The following is a 20,845-nucleotide window of genomic DNA, read 5'->3' as shown; positions in this document are numbered from 1 at the left end:
CAATGTCTTTCTAAAGAATGTTCAGTAAAGTTTTGCTGAATGACCACTGAATAAACTCAAAATATGTAAAGATTCATCAAAATGCTGAGCACAGGCAGACAAATAAAAAATTACATAAATGACTAAGATGTGCTGCTTGCTATACAGGAAGCAAAATATATTGCTAGATTTTTTAAATCATATTTTTAGCTTACCAAGATACTTAGGCTATGTTTGAAAAGAAGCATACAACCTGTAGAATGAAGTTTATTTGTCTTTGTAAATAAAAAAAATGCACATATGTGTCTAGGAAAATTACAAGGTAAATGCACCAAAGGTAAGTATTATCAAATGGGTAAACACGACTGATCTTTATTTCCTATCCTGTCCATTTTCTATCTAAATATTCTGTCATATATATGTATTATTTCAATGACAGGAAAGAAAGAGCATTCTTACTTTAAAGTCTATGCTGTTTCATAAACTGTTTATTTTTAAAAAGAAAGGCATGGTTTCAGAAGTTCAGACACTTTATTTAAACTTCTTCATCAAACACAAAAATATTCACCACCCAGAAGTAAAAAGTTATCGAAGAACCACAGTGAGTTGATCAATATTCTTCAGAGAATGGATACTCAGGGTGACTGACACCACTGGAAGACAAAGAGATGGACTCATTTATGAAATCTGGCTTCATAATAATATAGTTATTATTAATATAATAACTATATTCTTTTTATTCTTATATAATAACTAATTGTTTTTCCTTATGTAAAAAGAATTAAAAATTAAACATGTTCACTGGTCGCTGAAAGAATAGTGGGCTGCAGGCTTTGTGCCCTTTGTGTTTCCTGGCTCCCTGGGCTCTGAGAGGAGGTACACCAGGCACAGAGATTAGGGACACAAAGTAGTGAATCTATTCACCACAATGTCAACTGTGGGAATTTTACTGATGGGCTCTCCTGGTCCCCAATCACATTTCTGTTGATCAAGGATGGAGCCCTGGAGGAAACCTCTGGGCTGAGGTCTGCAGGAAGCACCTGGTTCACCCCTATGCTAGAAATCAGGACTCTTTCTAGACTTAAGCTTTTAAAAAGCTTAGTTCCCCTGCTCATCTCTCTGCTACAAAAAAAAAAAAAGACTGTGTTTGTGAAACAGTCACTTACACAAGAAATTCATAGTATCTTATATTTCTGTTGAGGCCATCGATTGCTTTCATGTCTTCTGGAGTCAGTTCAAAGTCAAACACCTGGAAGGAAGGAACAATCATGTTAACCTCTCCCCCAGGGACCCAGCATCCCCCTGGGGACTGGAGGACTTTCCAGCTGGATGGAGACAAGAGGGGACAAGGAAGACGTGTCTGTTCTCAGCTTCCAGGAGAACAACCTGTGACCCTTGCTGAGTTCTCACCTCTTCTTCCCATACCTTCTCCTACTCTGTCCACCTCACTAACATTACCGTGTATCAATCCCTTATCTTTCTAAGTTAATCACTTGCGACAGGAAACAAACTAAAATCTTCTTTTTCCAAACAAACAGCTGTGGACACTCCTGACTCGATACCTGAACCTGAGCTAACATTAGACTGATTTCCTCCCCCCAGCACGCCCTAAGGGTGATAGCATTCAGCTGAAGCAGTGCGGGTGGAGGCTCCCCCTTGAAAGCCTATTCAAGAATCTGACTTCAAACTTACTCCTTACCTATGACTAAATCTAACAAAACCTATATGTCAGTGCCTTAGTGGAGAAGATCTCTGTATTGGGAAAATTCCCTGGAGAAGGAAATGGTAACCAACTTCAGTATTCTTGCTTGGAGAATCGCATGGACAGAGGAGCCTGATGGACTACAGTCCATGGGGTCGCAAGGAGTCACACACAACTGAAGCAACTAACACTTCAGTGGAGAAAGTTATGAAAAGTGTTTAAAATGTTAAAGAACAGCAACTTATTAAAAATTAACATCACAGTCATGAAAAGAAAAGCTCAATTTTCTAAAGAAATGTATTTCTCCAGAGTGATCTAGTATTTCAGTGCAGCATGATCCAAGGAGTTAAACAAATATTCTTTTGTGGAAATCAGTAAAGTGATACTAAATTTTAAATAAAAGAACCGTCAAGAGCAGTCAAGACATCTTTAAAGACAAATGTACCATTCTGAGAAAGAACACTTATTTTCCATTTTAAGAACACAGTACAAAGAACTGAATTAATAGAAGAGAAGGGCCAAGGCAGCCCTAAGATGGCAGAGGAATAGGATGGGGAGACCACTTTCTTCCCCACAATCATCAAAAGATCATTTGAATGCTGAGCAACTTCCACAAAACAACTTCTGAATACTGGTGGAGGACATCAGGCACCCTGAAAGGCAGCCCATTCTCTTTGCAGGGGGATAGGACAAAATATAAAAGACAAAAAGAGAGACAAAAGAGTTAGGGATGGAGACCCATCCTGCAGAGGGAGTCTTGAAGGAGAGGTCTCCAAACACCAGGAAACCCTCTCATCAGCAGGTCTGTGGGGAGTTTTGGAATCTCAGAAGGCAACATAACTAGGAGGAAAAGAATAATCCACAGAATACATGCCTTAACTGCAATTCCCAGCAAAGAATAGCCCAGATGCTCATGTCTGCCACCAGTGCGTGGGGGCTGAACAGGGAGGCGGGGGTTACATTCTTAAGGTAAGGACTGGGCCTGAATGCTCTGAGGACAATCTGAGGGAACTAACCTGAGATAGCAACCCAAACCGTGGTTTAGCCAGAGAGAAAAACAAGAGAGAGTGAGGGAGAGAACTTTCCTGCAAAAAGCTCTAACCAAAGGTACAGCCTGGCCTACTCCCAGAACAAAGGACTGAGCAAATACCAAAGGAAAGCTAGCTGGCTGTGGATAGACCCATCCCCCTGCCAGAGGAAGATTGGCTGGCAGGCAACAGCCAGAGCCAGAAAGTGAGGGGCAATCTCAGCCCCAGAGATGGCATCCTCCACCAAATTGTGTGCAGGCTTCCAGTTGCTAACAAAGTCTTCCTGGGTTCCTGGAAGGTTGACATCTGCCAGGAGGGTTGCAGCCTGAGATCAGCTCCCCAGAAGAGACACAAGGCACACATGAGAGGCGCTTTCACTGTGTACCCTGGAAACCGAGCAGCTGGGACCAGGGAGGTGATTAAGATGCACAGCCCCCGTGGGACAGTGCACTCACCATGCACCTGGTCACTTGAGCTCCTTGGACCTGGGAAGGGCATAAAACGAAGGCCCAACCAAGTCTGTGCCTTTGCTAAGTACACAAGAACCTGAACCTGAGCAGCTTAGACCCAGGAAGTGCATGCAACCCCAGGCCCTCTTTGGACAGTTCCCCTGCACAGCAACCTGGAGCCTGAGCAGTGTAGACTGGGAAAGCATGCACCGCCGTGAGCTGGGGCAAACCCAGTGTAGCCCAGACACTGCAAGCACTCCCCATACATACCAGTGATATTTGTTTGCAGTGTTCCGCCCTCCCCACAGCGCAACTGAGCAAGTGAGCCTAAATAAGTGACCACTTTCACGCCCTTGTGTCAGGGCAGAAATTAGACACTGAAGAGACTTGCAAACAGAGGAAGCCAATAAACAAAGAAGAGGGAACCGCTCTGGAAGTGAGAGGTGCAACAGATTAAAACCCTGTAGTTAGCATTGACTGGCCATTGGAAGGTGCCTATAGACCTTGAGAAGAAGTATAAGTTGGAACAAGGAACTATCTGAAACTGAACTGACCCCACACTGCCCTCAAGCGCTCCAGAGAAATTCTTAGATATATTTTTAATATCATTTTTTAGTTTATTTTTATTTTTTATTTTTAAGTTCTTTATTACTCCTTTAATTTTCATTTTTATAACCTACTATTACCTTGCACAAAAAAGACCCTATTTTTAAAGCAAATTTCACATTTTTTTAATAGTTTTTGTGATTGCTTTTGTTTTGTATTTTTGATATTGTGTTTTTGAGAGTCTAACCTCTACTCTAGATTTTTAATCTTTGCTTTTGGGTATTTGTTATCAATTTTGTACCTTAAGAATCTAATCTTCAGTATCCATTTTCACTTAGGGGTGTGATTACTGGCTTATTTGCTCTCCTCCTTTTTGACTCTTCCTTTTCTCCCCCAGGTCACCTCTATTTCCTCCCTCCCCTTTCTCTTCTCTGCTGAACTCTGTGAATCTCTCTGGGTGTTCCAGGCTATGGAGAACACTTAGGGAACAGATTACTGGCTAGATTGTTTCTCCCCTTTTGACTGCCCCCTCTTCGCCTCATTTTTACCTCTATCTCCCTTCTCCCTCTTCTCTTCTCTCCTCTATGTAACTCCATGAACCTCTCTGGGTGTTCCAGACTGTGAAGAACACATAGGGAATTGATTACTGGCCAGATTGTTCTCTCCCCTTTTGATTTTCCCTCTTCTCCTTTTGATCACCTCTACCTCCCTCCTCCCTCTTCTCATCTCCACGTAACTCTAAGAAGTTCTCTGGGTGTCCCTCACTGTGGAGAATCTTTTCACCATTAACCTAGATGTTTTATCATCTATGCTGTATGGATGGAGAAGTCTTGAGGCTACTATAAGAATAAGACTGAAAGCCAGAGGCGGGAGGCTTCAATCCAAAACTTGAGAACACCAGAGAACTCCTGACTGCAGGGAACATTAATCGATGAGAGCTCATCCAAAAACCTCCATACTTACACTGAAACCAAGCTCCACCCAAGAGCCAACAAGTTCCAGAGCAAGACCTACAATGCTAATTCTCCAGCAGTGCAGAAACATAGCCCTGAGCATTAAAATGCAGGCTGCCCAAAGTCACACCAAACACACAGACATCTCAAAACTCACTACCAGACACTTCATTGCACTCCAGAGAGAAGAGATCCAGCTCCACCCACCAGAACACTGGTTCAAGCTTCCCTTTCTCCCCTTGTCAAGGAAACTTTGACAAACCACTAGTCCAACCCCACCCACAGGGAGCAACCTCCACAATAAAGAGGAACCATAAACTTCCAGGATACAGAAAGGTCACTCCAAACAGAGCAATCTAAACAAAATGAAAAGGCTTAGAAATATTCAGCAGGTAAAGGAATATGATAAATGCCCACCGTACCAAACAGAAGATGAAGAGACAGGGAGTGTACCTGAAAAAGAATTCAGAATAATGATAGTAAAGATGGTTCAAAATCTTGAAAACAAAATAGAGTTGCAGATAAATAGACTAAAGACAAGGATTGAGAAGATGCAAGAAATATTTAACAAGGAGCTAGACAAAATAAAGAGTCAATCAATAATGAATAATGCAAAACTGAGATCAAAAGCACTCTGGAGGGAACAACAGTAGAATAACTGAGGTGAAGATAAGATAAGTGAGGTGGAAGATAACTGAGGTGAAGATAAGATAAGTGAGGTGGAAGATAGAATGGTGGAAATAAATGAAGCAGAGAGGAAAAAAGAATTAAAAGAAATGAGGACAATCTCAGAGACCCCTGGGACCATGCTAAATGCCCCAACATTCGAATCATAGGTGTCCCAGAAGAAAAGGACAAAAATAAAAGCCATGAGAAATTACTTGAGGAGATAATAGTTGAAAACTTCCCCAAAATGGGGAAGGAAATAGCCACCCAAGTCCAAGAAACCCAGAGAGTCCCAAACAGGATAAACCCAAGGTAAAATACCCCAAGATCCATACTAATCAAATTAACAAAGATCAAACACAAAGAGCAAATATTAAAAGCAGCAAGGGAAAAGAAACAACACACAAGGGGATTCCCATAAGGATAACAGCTGATTTTTCAATAGAACCTCTTCAGGCCAGAAGGAAATGGCAGGACATACTTAAAGTGATGAAAGAGAAGAACCTACAACTCAGATTACTATACCCAGCAAGGATCTCATTCAAATATGAAGGAGAAATTAAAGGCTTTACAGACAAGCAAAAGCTGAGAGAATTCAGCACCACCAAACCACCACTTCAACAAATGCTAAAGGATCTTCTCTAGACAGGAAAGACAGTTTATAAACTCAAACCCAAAACAATAAAGTAAATGGCAACAGGACCATACTTATCAATAATTACCTTAAAAGTAAATGGGATGAATGCCCCAACCAAAAGACAAAGACTGGCTGAATGCATATAAAAACAAGATCACTATATATGCTGTCTACAAGACACCCACCTCAAAACAAGGGACACATACAGACTGAAAGTTAAGGGCTGGAAAAAGATATTTCACAAAATTGGAGACCAAAAGAAAGCAGGAATAGCAATACTCATATCAGATAAAATAGACTTTGATAAAGGCAGTGAAAAGAGATAAAAAAGGACACTACATAATGATTAAAGGATCAATCCAAGAAGAAGATATAACAATTATAAATATATATGCACCCAACATAGGAGCACCACAATATGTAAGGCAAATGTTAACAGGTATGAAAGGGGAAATTAACAGTAACACAATAATAGTGGAAGACTCTAATACCCCCCTCACACCTATGGATAGATCAACTAAACAGAAAATTAACAAGGAAACACAAACTTTAAGTGATGCAATGGAACAGTTAGACCTAATTGATATCTATAGGACAATTCATCCCAAAACAATGAATTTCACCTTTTTCTCAAGTGCATACGGAACCTTCTCCAGGATAGATCACATCCTGGGCCATAAATCTATCCTTGGTAAAATCAAAAACATTTGAATCATTTCAAGCATCTTTCCTAATCACAATGCAGTAAGATTAGATGTCAACTACTGGAAAAAGCTATTAAAAATACAAACTATTGAAGGCTAAACAACACGCTTCTGGATAACCAACAAATCACAGAAGAAATCACAATATGCATAGAAACAAAATATGCAGAGAAAATGAAAACACAACCACCCAAAACCTATGGGATTCAGTAAAAGCAGTGCTAAGGGAAAGGTTCATAGCAATATAAGCTTACCTCAAGAAACAAGAGAAAAATCAAATAAATAACCTAACTTTACACCTAAAGCAACTAGAAATTAAGCACCCCAGGGTTAGTAGAAGGAAAGAAATCATAAAAATTAGGGCAGAAATAAATGAAAAAGAAACAAAGAAGACTATAGCAAAAATCAACAAAACTGAAAGTTGGTTCTCTGAGAAGATAAAATAGACCAACCATTAGCCAGACTCATCAAGGGGGAAAAAAAAAAAAGGAGAAGAATCAAATCAACAAAATTAGAAATGAAAATGAAGAAATCACAATAGACAAAACAGAAATACAAAGGATCATAAGAGACTACTATCAGCAACTATATGTCAATAAAATGGATAACTTGCAAGAAATGGACGAATTCTTAGAAAAGTATAACCTTTCAAAAACTGAGCCAGGAAGAAATAGAAAATCTTAACAGACCCATCACAAGCATGGAAATCGAAACTGTAATAAAAAATTTTCCAACAAACAAAAGTCCAGGACCAGATGGCTTCACAGGTGAATCCTACCAAAAATTTAGAGAAGAGCTAACACCCATCCTACTCAAACTGAAGATGAAATTGAAGAAGAAGGTAAACTGCCAAATTCATTCTATGAGGCCACCATCACCCTAATACCAAAACCAGAAAAAGATGCCACAAAGAAAGAAAACTACAGGCCAATATCACTGATGAACATAGATGCAAAAATGCTTAACAAAATTCTAGTAAACAGAATCCAACAACATATTAAAAAGATCATACATCATGACCAAGTGGACTTTATCCCAGGGATGCAAGGATTCTTTAATATTTGCAAATCAATCAATGTGATACACCATATTAACAAATTGAAAAATAAAAAACATGATTATCTCAATAGATGTAGAGAAAGCCTTTGACAAAGTTCAACATCCATTTATGATTAAAAAAAAACCCTCCAGAAAGTAGGCATAGAAGGAACGTATGTCAACATAATTAAAGCCATATATGATAACCTACAGCAAAGATTATCCTCATGGTGAAATATCCTCATGGTGAAAAAATTGAAAGCATTTCCCCTAATGTCAGGAACAAGACAAGGGTGCCCACTCTCACCACTACTATTCAACATAATTTTGGAAGTTTTGGCCACAGCAATGAGAGAAGAAAAAGAAATAAAAGGAATCCAGATTGGAAAAGAAGAAGTAAAACTCTCACTGTTTGCAGATGACATGATCCTCTACATAAAAAAACCTAAAGACAACACCAGAAAATTACTAGAGATAATCAATACATTAGATTAAGTCAAGGCTATGGTTTTTCTAGTAGTCGTGTATAGACGTGAGAGTTGGACTATCAAGAAAGCTGAGCACTGAAGGATTGATGCTTTTGCACTATGCTGTTGGAGAAGACTCTTGAGAATCCCTTGGACTGCAAGGAGATCTAACCAGTCCATCCTAAAGGCAATCAGTCCTGAATATTCATTGGAAGGACTGATGCTGAAGCTGAAACTCCAATACTTAGCCACCTGATGCGAGGTGCTGACTCATTGGAAAAGACCCTGCTGCTGGGAAAGACTGAAGGTGGGAGGAGAAGGGGATGACAGAGGATGAGATGGTTGGATGGCATCACTGACTCAATGGACATGAGTTTGGGTAAACTCCAGGAGTTGGTGATGGACAGGGATGCCTGTCGTGCTGCCTCCTTGGGGTTGCAAAGAGTCGGACACAACTGAGAGACTGAACTGAACTGAACTGAATCAATGGATATAGTAAAGTTGCAGGATATAAAATTAACACAGAGAAATCCCTTGCATCCCTATACACTAACAATGAGAAAACAAAAAGAGAAAGTAAGGAAACAATTTCAATTCACCATTATGAAGAAAAGAATAAAATACTTAGGAATATATCTACTTAAAGTATCAGAAGACCTATATATAGAAAACTATAAAACATTGATGAAAGAAATCAAAAATAACACAAATAGATGGAGAAATATACCATGTTCATGGATCAGAAGAATCAATATAGTGAAAATGAGTATATTATCCAAAGCAATCTATAGGTTCAATGTAATCCCTATCAAGCTACCAACGGTGTTTTCCACAGAACTAGAAAAAATAATTTCACAATTTGTATAGAAATACAAAAAACCTCGAATAGCCAAAGCAATCTTGAGAAAGAAGAATGGAACTACAGGAATCAATCTGCCTGACTTCAGACTATAGTACAAAGCTAGTCATTAAGACAGTATAGTACTGGCACAAAGACAGAAATATAGATCAATGGAACTAAATAGAAAGCCCAGAGATAAATCCATGCACCTATGGACAACTTATCTTTGACAAAGGAGGCAAGAATATACAATGGAGAAAAGACAATCTCTTTAACAAGTGATGCTGGGAAAACTGGTCAACTACCTGTAAAAGAATGAATAGAACACTTTCTAACACCATACACAAAAATAAACTCAAAATGGATTAAAGATCTACACATAAGAACAGAAAAAATAAAACTCCTAGAGGAAAACAAAAGCAAAACACTCTCTGACATAAATCACAGCAGGGTCCTCTAGGACCCACCTCCCAGAGTAATGAAAATAAAAGCAAATATAAACAAATGAGACCTAATTAAACTTAAAAGCTTTTGCACAATGAAGGAAACTATAAGCAAGGTGAAAAGACAGCTTTCAGAATGGGAGAAAATAATAACAAATGAAGCAACTGACAAAGAATCATTCTCAAAAATATAAAAGCAGCTCATGCAGCTCAATTCCAGATAAATAAACGACCCAATCAAAAAATGGGCCAAAGAATTAGACAGAAATTTCACCAAAGAAGACATACAGATGGGTAACAAACACAGGAAAAGATGCTAAACATCACTCATTATCAGAGTAAATGCAAATCAAAACCACAGTGAGGTACCATTGGTTCCTCATTGGTACTGCTATCTCACGCCAGTCAGAATGGCTGCTATCACAAGTCTACAAACAATAAATGCTGGAGATGGTGTGCAGAAAAGGGAACCCTCTTACACTAAATTGGTGGGAATACAAGCTAGTACAGCCACTCTAGAGAACAGTGTGGAGATTCCTTTAAAAACTGGAAATAGAACTGTCATACAAGCCAGCAATCCCACTGCTGGGCATATACACCGAGGAAACCAGAATTGAAACAGACACATGTACCCCTATGTTCATTGCAGCACTACTTACAATAGCTAGGACATGGAAGCAACCTAGATGTCCATCAACAGAAGAATGGATAAGAAAGCTGTGGTACATATACATGATGGAATATTACTCAGCTATTAAAAAGAATGTATTTGAATCAGTTCTAATGATGTGGATAAAACTGGAGCCTATTATACAGAGTGATGTAAGTCAGAAAGAAAATCACCAATACACTATGTTAACACATATATATGGAATTTAGAAAGATGGTAACAATGACCCTATATGTGAAACAGCAAAAGAGACACAGATATAAGAACAGACTTTTGGACTCTGTGAGAGAAGGCAAGGGTAGGATGATTTGAAAGAATAGCATTGTATCATGTATATTATCATCTGTTAAATGGATTGCCAGTCCAGGTTCGATGCATGAGACAGGGTGCTCAGGGCTTGTGCACTAGGATGACCCTGAGGAATGGGATGGGGAGGGAGGTGGGAGGTGGGTTCAGGATGGGGGACACATGTACACCCATGGCTGATTCATGTCAATGTATGGCAAAAACCACTACAATATAGTAAAGTAATTAGCCTCCAATTAAAGTAAATTAATTAATTTTTTAAAAAGAGAGAAGAGCCAAAAATGTACTTATGGACACTTATTATATGACAGACTTGAAAATGAAAATTGATGAAATATAGAGACACTTAGATTTCCATTTAAATAAACATATAGGCAATCATTTATATCATGCCAGAAAATTCATTTTAGGTGCATTTCAGAGCCAAATTTGAATGGAAACAGGAAAACAATTCTTCAGGGGACCATATCCCTGACCCTTGACATAGCCTGACCTGAAACTTGCATTGGACAGTAAAATTTGCCAGAAGTGGTGACTTAGTTCTGAGCTGAGACAATGACATGGATTTTTTTCCCACTCCCTGGCTTGAAATTACAGTGTTGTCCTGAGATGAAAACCAAGTTAGTTGACCAGATTCTAGCCAAATATACATGAAAAACTGCATGGAGAAGCATGCAGTCTCCTCTGACAAGAGTCATATCCACCTGCTAAAGCAGAACTGCCCAGCTGCTCTGCACTGAACAGCAAATGCATGAGAGAGCCCAACCAAGAGGACAACAGTTGAGCTGACTGTAGGCAGGATCTCAAACCACAGAATCAAGAGACACATAACTGTTCTCTGCATTAAATCTTAAAACTGGAGAGAGTTTTCAGTACAGTTATGTCTAAGGGTACAATAATGGTCTCTTACACAGAAAACTAAAGACAGACACCTTGCAAAAGTGGACTTCACAAAGACAGAAACTCAAGAAGATTAAATATATGAAGGTGAAACCTTATGAATATTCAGGGAAAGGCAAAATAAAACCACTATGGTTTGGAGCTGAAGATCACTGCCATAATTTTGTGCCCCCAAATTCACATATGGATGGTGTTAGAAATGGAGCCTTTGAGGGGTAATTAGGTCATGATGGTGAAGCCTTCATGAATGAGATTTCAACAATATCATATTCATATAAGATATTGGGAGAGCTCTGTTGGCCCCTCCTCATTGTAAAGATACACAGAGAAGCCTGTGACCTGGAGGAGGGCCCTCACCTGACCAAGAGTGCACCCTGACCTCAGACCTCCAGCCTCAGAAATGTGACAAACAAATTTTCATTGTTTCCAAGATACACAATGTGGGGTGTTTACAGTCCAAACAGCATAAAATAATCACATAATGCAATTTCATCCATCAGAAAGAAGGTAATAAGGCATCATCTGTACAAGGTGAGAGGATAAATTGCAGACATGAGCACTTGAACTAAAATCTTTTTTTTTTTTTTTTGTCCAACTTTATTTTCTTGGGCTCCAAAATCACTACAGATGGTGACTGCAGCCATGAAATTAAAATACCCTTGCTCCTTCTATGAAAAGCTATGACAAACCTGCAAAGCATATTATAAAGCAGAGATATTACTTTACTAACAAAGGTTCATATAGTCAAGCTATGTTTTTTCCGATAGCCATGTATGGATGTGAAAGGTGGACCATAAAGAAAACTGAGTGCCAAAGAACTGATGCTTTTGAACTGTGGTGTTGGAGAAGACTCTTTTGAGAGTCCCTTGGACTGCAAGGAGATCAAACCAGTCAATTGTAAATGAAATCAGTCCTGAATATTCATTGGAAGGACTGATGCTGCAGGTGAAGCTCCAATATTTTGGCCACCTGATGCAAAGGGCTGACTCCTTGGAAAAGACCCTGATATTGGGAAAGATGGAAGGCAGGAGGAAAGGAGGATGACAGAGGATGAGATGTTTGGACAGCATCACCGACTTAATTGACATGAGTTTCAGCAAGCTCCAGGAGATGGTAATGGACAGGGAAGCCTGACGTGCTGAAATCCATAGGCCATAAACGGTCAGACATGACTGGGCAACTTAATTGAACAGAACTGAACCCTCTCCAGGGAGGCCACCTCTCCTGCTGCCGCAGCAGGAAGAGAAAACCATCAGGAATACACACAAGGCATTCATGCACAAGGAAGAACAGGTAATTCATCTTGTCTCAAGGAAAGTCTTGAGATACAAAAAATGACCCTCATAAAGGATATTCCATAGGAGCCCTGTGCCGAGAGCCCCACTCATCACCTGTATGTTCTCTTTGATCCGCTTCTTGTTGTAACTCTTGGCCAGTACCACAACCCCACGTTGTATCTGGTAGCGAAGGGCAACCAGAGCTGGGGTTTGCTTATGTTTTTTGGCAATGGCAGAGAGAACCGGGTCCTCCAAGAGAACGGGGTGGTTCAAGTTCACCCTAGAAAAAAATTCAGACATCCACAGGAGCTGAGACTAAGTATGTAGATTGTGAGTAGTTTTCCCAAACAGATTAAGTAGGTCCACTCTATACCAGTGCTTCTCAAAGTGTATCAGCATCATCAGGATCACCTGTGATCTTGTCAGATATAAAAATTACATGGCTAGCTGAAGACAAACTCAATCAGAATTTCAACTGTGTTACATCCCATTCTGTGTTTACAAAGCTCTTCAGATTATTTGGATGCGTTATTGACCTGAGACCAGGATTGCTAAAGTCGTGGGTTTTTAAAAAAATTCTCAGAGGTTGTTTTGCATCTATAATCAAGGGCATGAACAGAGAACAGAAGGGAAAAAAAAAAAACAGGGATTTTTTTAAAATTTCACTTTCCTAAGTGAATATTCCTAAGTGATAAATATTGAGTACTCTCAAAATCAGAGAAATCTGTTCTATCATTACTCTTCTTTAGATATATACCAAAATGGTTCAAGTTTAGTTTTTTCTATCATAATAGACCTTAGAATTGCATATTATTATGTCAATTTTAGAGATAAGGTAAGTGAGGCTTGGAATTTCTATTTTTAGAAATGTTTTATTAGTTAATATCTATATAAATCATGACATAAACTTGTGTTTCTGGTTTCAACTGGGGGATTATATATAGATATTAATGCAGATATCTGTTAATGATGAGTCTACATGCTAATACAATGTAGATAAATGGCTGGGTGATAGGAAGATAGAAGAAAATATTCCATCTGTCCCCTCACTCCCCTTTGCTTATGAGAGTTATCTGAGTACTGTATTTTAAAATCTCATCAAAAATTGAATTTTAAGGAAACTCCCAGTTGTCTTCAGTAGTATTCAATACCATTCTTTTACTCGTTGGGATCCCAGAGCACCATAGGCAACAAGGACAATATCATGTGACTTGCAGAAATCCAACAGTTTGCTCTGGTTGAGATAAGGGTGACATTCCACCTGTAGAATGTCAACAGAGAAGAGTGTTAGATTATTTGAAAAGGTAATATTAATATGACAGAAGCAGATTAAAAGTTTTAAGTGCTTAAAGGAAAGGTTACAACATTAAATGTAAATGGAAATATCAACATCTAGAGAGCAATAGAGAAAAATGTGTTTATACAGTTAATTTTATGACAGACCATGGATGGGAGAACCAGTCCAAGTTGAGTAATAAAAAGATGTACTCTATATTTGAGTAGATATTCCCAGGTAAATGTTTTATCTTCTGTTAGCATCACCTTGAACCTTTAACTTCACCCTCTAACCTGGATGACTTTCATCATCTCCAGCACATTATTCTGTTCTGTGCTCCCTGTTGAGACTCATAAATGTTGAGACACCAAGACTAAGGATTCAGCCATCAGAACCCCACACAAACCCTTACCACCCATTTCAGTTGATTGGTTACTTTATAAATTTACTTCCCATTCAATGTTTTCATGGCTTCCTTCGTACACAAAGTTCATTCCAGGGCACTTTTCCATCCAATCTTTTTCATCCTTTAATCTCAGGAAAACACATCCTACCTCTAATTGAAGGTTCTACCCACAATTTAGCAGGATGCCCTCCCTACCTTTTCCATCCAGACTACATCAGATAGAGATACCATTTGGGGTTCTATTCATACTACCCAGACAGCGACTCTACTCTCTAGAATCCTCTGTCCCACAAAGGTTGGATGAACAGGAGGGGAGCACAGACATTCATCAGGCTCCAGTGCAAGAAGGAGGTTGTGAAGAGCAGGAGGGAGAGGAGCCAAGCTGCTCACCTGATTGCAGACAGGCTTGTACTTGAGCCCTGGCTTGTTCAGGATCTTCTCCAGCTGCTTGTGGTTGAAGTTGGACACCCCAATGGACTTGGTCAGCCCTGCGTCCTTACACTTCTCCAGGGCCTGGGAGGGAGGGGTGGTGAGCAGTCATTTGAAATGAGTGATAGATCAAGAATAAATGCTGGAAAAAAATCTTAAGAAGTGTCTCATGTCAAGAATTTACATTGATTTTAAGAAATGAAAAAGGAAAAGAAGGTCATGATATAAGAAGAACAATTACCAACTCCTCCTTAGAAAACCCTGGAGAAGACATATCACAAGGAAGGAAAGAGATGCCTGTCTACACTGTCCCATATTCCCCTCCTCCGTTCTTTTCTATGAACATTTCAGCAATGGTTTCCTCACCACAAACCCAGCATCCCAGCCCTTAGATTCATGAACTGCTGAGTCTGATGGTCCACAGCCCATTCTCACAGGTAGAAGAAATGAAGGAGTTTCCCCCTCTCCTGGATCCTCCTCTGGTTCTCTCCTCTCTGGACTCACCTCCCATGTGTGACAGAGATCCACCGAATCACCTATCAGTTTTCCATTTTCATCTTTTGGAAGCAATTCCTCCCCTGGCTGGAATGGAGGCAGATATATTAGAGATGTGACAAAATGATTTCTCCACATTTAGCCAGGCTGCCAGGCACTAGGAATTAAACCTCCATGAGGTAGGTTTATAACTTTCTACATACTAATATTTGCAAAGTGATTTGTGTATGGAGTTGTAAGCAATGTCTTTTGAGGTAGGCTTATTCTAATCTCTTACGCTTATTATATGTTGCAATAAATATAATTTTTCTATGTCCTAAAAGGGACTTCCAGTAACTTCTGTTAATTTTTTGTGTTCCCTGTACTTGGTTCTTTTGAAATATCTCTGATCTGAGAATGGCAGTAAGTTATGTGCCATAATTTCCAGAATAAAAATTATAAACTAGACCTGGGCTAGATAATCAAATTTCCTTTACCCTTCTAGCATTAGATGCCCTGGGACAGGCATGTGAACCAGCAAGGCTCTCATTAAGTTTATATGGAATGTGAAAGATCCAGACGTGCTCTCAAATGTTTATGACCCTGAGCTTTGAAATGCCCCCAAGGTCATATTTCCCACCAATGGAAAATGTTCATTAAAAATAAAGTAATTCTCTTATAAGGGATAGAAAAAAGAGATTTCTGAGGAGCCCTGCAAATCCTCAAAACTCTCTGTGTCTGGGACTTGCCACCTACATACTCCACTAAGTTTGCATTAGATGGCTTGAGTTGATTTCTATAACTAGAAATCAAGATTTCTAAGTAAACCATTCTTAATGACTAAGTGCAGTCTACAAAGCTCTTCATAAAGTCAAGCAAGACTGTAGACAATATCTCCCAACTCCTTATAAAGGTACAAAGTTTAGACGCACCCAGAGGGAGCAGCACCAAATCTGCTAACCTTGAAAGGGTGAAAGACAAGATTAACTCATCATGTTCAATATGAGGCAGTCCCAGGTTCACCACGGCTCCACCAAACTCTTGGTCCACGAAATCCCCAGACACTCAGGAGTCATAATCAAGACTGTGTGCAGAACTTGCCTATTTCTACTTCCTCAAGTTTTTCTGGCAGAGAGTCTCAGATTGTTAACTCATTTGTCTGGGGGGCATGTAACAGATTCAAAGAAGCTCAGTAAAAGGCTGATCACAAATTATTATTTGGGGGATTCTACTCTGGTATAATCATCCCTTCAATCTACTAAGAAAAATCTTAATTCAAGCATCCATGCCAATTGATGCACATTCTAACACAAGATTTAAAATTGATGTGATCACACATATATCCAACCTTCGTAGCCAGTGGAAAATGAATAATATAGAGATCGACATAGTCCAGTTGAAGATTTTTCAGTGACTTTTCCAAGGCTGGTCTGACCAACTCTGGTCGAAGGAAAGTGCACCAAAGCTGAAAATATTAAAGAATAGAAATTTTATTAATAATAATTTAGGAAATTTTCTTTTGGTCTTACTGCATGGCTTGTGGGATATTACTTCCCTGACCTATGATGGAACGGGGGCCCATGATAGTGATGTGCCAAGTCTTAAACACTGAACACCAGGGATTTCTAATACCTAAAGAATATACCAAGAAGCATAGTTCACCAATCAATTCTTTTTTTGTGTGTATTATTATTTTATTTTATTATTATTTTTTTAATTTTTATTTTTACTTTATTTTACTTTACAATACTGTATTGGTTTCACCAAACATGATCCTATTATATAATAGTGATCTGGGCACACTCACTAGTACACATGTTCAACATACAACATGCAGCACCTTTGAAGTGTAGAATATGTCTTCTCTCTTCACAGTGCCATCTGAAATCTTGCTTTGAATGGCCTGGCCAACCTGTTCTTCATTTTGGTACACATAAGCGCAGTCAATATGGCGGAACCCAACCTCTATAGCGAATTTGGTGACTTCCAGAGCTTCACTCTTAGCAGCCTACGTAAGCAACAAAGGTAGATGAATACCCACATGATTAAGAGAGTGCTAGCACAACCTTTGATCTTCCAAAACTTTTCTTCATATCTTTGATTAGTTCTCTATGTCTAGTGCTGAACACATGATAGTTTCCCTGAACATTCCTGGTCAGATTTTAAATACACACCCAGTAACCCTTACATCCCAAATGATCTGTGGTCGATCATAGTCATCGGAGGACCCCAAGACCACCTCCAGGTTCAGTGGACCCAAAGGACTCAGCATTAAGTTGTAGTCATGAATATGATTTGTACTACAAGATTCTTGAATCAAAATCAAAAACGTATAAGGTATATGGTAAAGACATTAAACAACAGGAGATAGTGAGAGACAGGGAGCTTGGCCTGTTGTGATCCATAGTGAGAGGGTAACAGGCAGGAAGGCCAGGGGTCTGCAAACGGAGGAAATAGCCTGCAAGTGTCAGACATTTTTATCTCTCTTAAGCAGCAGGAGGAAGCAAACTAGAGATATTTTTCCCTTCTCTATACAAATTTAAAAGAAGGTTTCTCTTAAAATACTGTGTTGCCATGACACCTGGTTTCACCTGAAGTTAACTATACTCAAACCTGGAGATAATCAATGCCTTTTTCTTATGGAAATGTTTGTCTTAAGCTATGCTAACCCCAAACTCTGTCTTCAAGTTGGTTCCACCTCTTGGCTCAGAATCCACTTGACAAACCAGTATGTTATACTCAGATATTGTTCCCCTAATCTATGTAAATAAAACTATTTGTATGGTGATCTGCCCTTCTTCAAGATTCAAGTTAATCATTTTATGGCCCATGATGAACCGTTTGGTGCCAAGATTATCCCAAAATGCATTTTATGGGTGAGAGGCCTGGTGCCAGTCTGAGTTTTAAGACATTCCTTTCTTTCATTAACAGACTGCTAGTGACTATATAACTTCCAGCTGAAGACTAGCAGGGGGTACTCTTTCTGCCCCCTTCTGATTCCTATGTCAAAAGCTTTCTCTATCTCCTTTATACTTTAATAAAACGTTATTACACAAAAGCTCTGAGTGATCAAGCCTCGTCTCTGGCCCCGGATTGAATTCTTCTCCTCTGGGGGCCAAGAATCCTGGCATCTTTGCGTGATTCAACAACAATCTTTCAATAGGATCACAAAGAGTCAGACATGAATTAGTGACTGAAAAACAACAATAACAAAAAGCATCAAGAAGCAAGGTGAAAGCTTCTAAGACCACTGTCTACCAGTGAAGCTACTTGGAATACACCAAATATAAACTGTATCTATTCAAGGTGTAAAAAGTGATGTTCTCATATAAGGATCCATTGTTGATGATCACCAAAATCAAGCTATTTAGCAGACCCCTTATTTCACTTACTTTACTTTAGGGGTTTTGTAAGAAAACTTCAGATCTAATCTCTACAAAATCTCAGGGTATCACCCATTATTTATAACTATAGGCACGGTGCTGTGCATCAGGTCACCAACTTATTCTTCATATCACTGAAGGTCTAGACTGTTGACAAACATCTTTCCATTTTTCACAGATTTATCTCCAGCTTCTGGTCTTCATTTCTCTACTCTCGGTTTCTATAAGTTCCACTATTTTAGATTCCACCAACAAAGAGACTTCCTTGGTGGTTCAGACAGTAAAGCATCTGCCTAAAATGAGGGAGACCCAGGTTTGATCCCTGGGGCAAGAAGATCTCCTGGAGAAGGAAATGGCAACCCACTCCAGTGTTCTTGCCTGGAAAATCCCATGGACAGAGGAGCCTGGTAGGCTACAATCCACTGGGTCACAAAGAGCTGGACACGACTGAGTGACTTCACTTTCACAAAGACATCATGTAGTATTTGTCTTTTTATTTCTGGCTTACTTCACCTAGCTAAACTTCTCCCGGTTCACCTGTGTAATTTCAAATGGCAGTATTAACTTTGTTTTAAACGCTGAATAATATTCTATTTCTTTTTCATGTGTCAGAATCTTTTCTATTTCAAGGAGGTAGATAATTAGGGTAACTGTTCTTTGTTGGGTTCTGTCCTGGTCTTTCTTAAACACTTTGGCATTCAGGGATGTACTAGGAATGGGCCAGTGAACTTTAGTACTAGCCTGGTCACTTTACTTCCTGCACCCTACTTTGTGAAGTGCTGTCTTCTCTTTCCAAAATGCCTCTGAATATTTCCTTCTGTTCTCCAAATGATAAAAGTGAGACCCAAAGTTTCAGGACCAGAACTTGTCACAACTGCATTCTCTAAAGACAAGATGGACAGCAAACTTTCTGGCTTCAGGTCTAGAGATTTGTCCGCTAGTCCCTTTTCTGTCCAAGCACTGAAAACTACACTTTAATAAAATGACATTACAACACCCAAGGATACATTACACAACATGGCCTGTGAGATGGTAGCTTATCCCCTCAAGTGACACCATATTTTCCATTGGAAGAAGTTTCCAAGGAGCAACTGAAGTACAAGGCAAAACACAACTGGAGTATCTTGCCTGGCATCTACGAGGCACCCCATGGTAGAGAACCAGTTCTATCCCATTAGTTCATATTCACCTCATCCTTAAGAACTTCCACCTCAAATATTTCTCTGGGTCACATCATTTTTGAAAGAGTTAACAGTTCTGGAACTAATGAAATACACAGAGAAACCAGCCATTGCAATCGCCCTCAAAGCAAAGCAGTTTACAGTCAGTGATCTTGACAGCCAAGTCTCACCTCTTGTGCCAAGCTGGGAAAGAGACAGAAACTGGAGGGGAACCCAGAGTAATCTGCAGGTGAGCACAGCCTCAGACCCTGATGCAGAGTGAAGACTGGATACTCTCTCCCTTTTCACAGGACATGGTTCTAGCCTGGTTAGTGGCTAAAGGAGCTAGGCAGAAGCTCAGTGCTTGACAACCCAAGTCCCTTTCACTCATGTTACATCCACTACTATTTATATCTCAACTCCAAACCACCTCTGTTACCTCTTTAACTTCAGCGGTGCCAAATCCTAGGACAGGAATGAAGTGGCCGTCATTAAGCTTCGCTCTCTGGCCTTTGGGATCCATTGCCTGTTTTACCTCTGAATAAGCAGATTGATCTTTTCCTCTGCCTTCACAGGTTATAAATAACAGGAAGTTAACACCCTAGCTGACTGTCCAATGTTAGCAGATACATTGGAGGAGGAGAGGATTAAACCAGTGCCCATAGGGTAAGAAGAGAAATTAAGCCAATTACATTGGTAGTTTTTTTTTTTTAATCAGAATAACTTCAGTTATATAATGATGAAATGTGCCAACAATTATTGACCAAATGTTACACAGAAACCTCCACATACCAGTCATTTCACTTTTCTAATTATGAAGCCCACTTTTGATCAAACATCAATTGAAACAACTACTTCATAGTATAGGAAGGCACACTTATCACACAATTAAGAAGTGTTGATTATTAAGCATTTTCCAAAATGTAATCTCTTAATAGAGAATCAAAATGTGAAACAAAGCAAATTTGCCTTTTAAATTTTCCAGCAGCAAAATTATTTTGCTGTACATACCTATGGTGGTAGAGGTATTGTCAGTAAGTCATGGCTGACTCTTTTACAACCCCATGGACTACACCCTGCCAGGCTCCGCAGTTCATGGAATTTCCCGGCT

The 20,845-nt window shown here is 39.4% G+C and overlaps 1 protein-coding gene across 1 annotated transcript; it reads right to left on the bottom strand.

Moving 5' to 3' along the window:
* Positions 1-491: 491 nt before the first annotated feature.
* Positions 492-20,286, bottom strand: LOC106990122 (dihydrodiol dehydrogenase 3-like). The gene is made up of 9 exons (XM_004014319.5): positions 20,174-20,286; positions 17,032-17,199; positions 16,540-16,656; positions 15,222-15,299; positions 14,679-14,801; positions 13,758-13,867; positions 12,721-12,886; positions 1,146-1,228; positions 492-632 (listed from the first exon to the last, which is right to left on the bottom strand). Exons 1-9 carry the CDS (start codon positions 20,255-20,257, stop codon positions 590-592), a joined length of 972 nt encoding a protein of 323 aa, XP_004014368.1. The 5' UTR covers positions 20,258-20,286; the 3' UTR covers positions 492-589.
* Positions 20,287-20,845: the final 559 nt, after the last annotated feature.

The sequence above is a fragment of the Ovis aries genome, chromosome 13 (genome assembly GCF_016772045.2).
Source record: "Ovis aries strain OAR_USU_Benz2616 breed Rambouillet chromosome 13, ARS-UI_Ramb_v3.0, whole genome shotgun sequence".
NCBI lineage: Eukaryota > Metazoa > Chordata > Mammalia > Artiodactyla > Bovidae > Ovis > Ovis aries.
The sequence above is the reverse complement of the archived record's forward strand: the minus strand, read 5'-3'. Positions and strand labels throughout refer to the sequence as shown.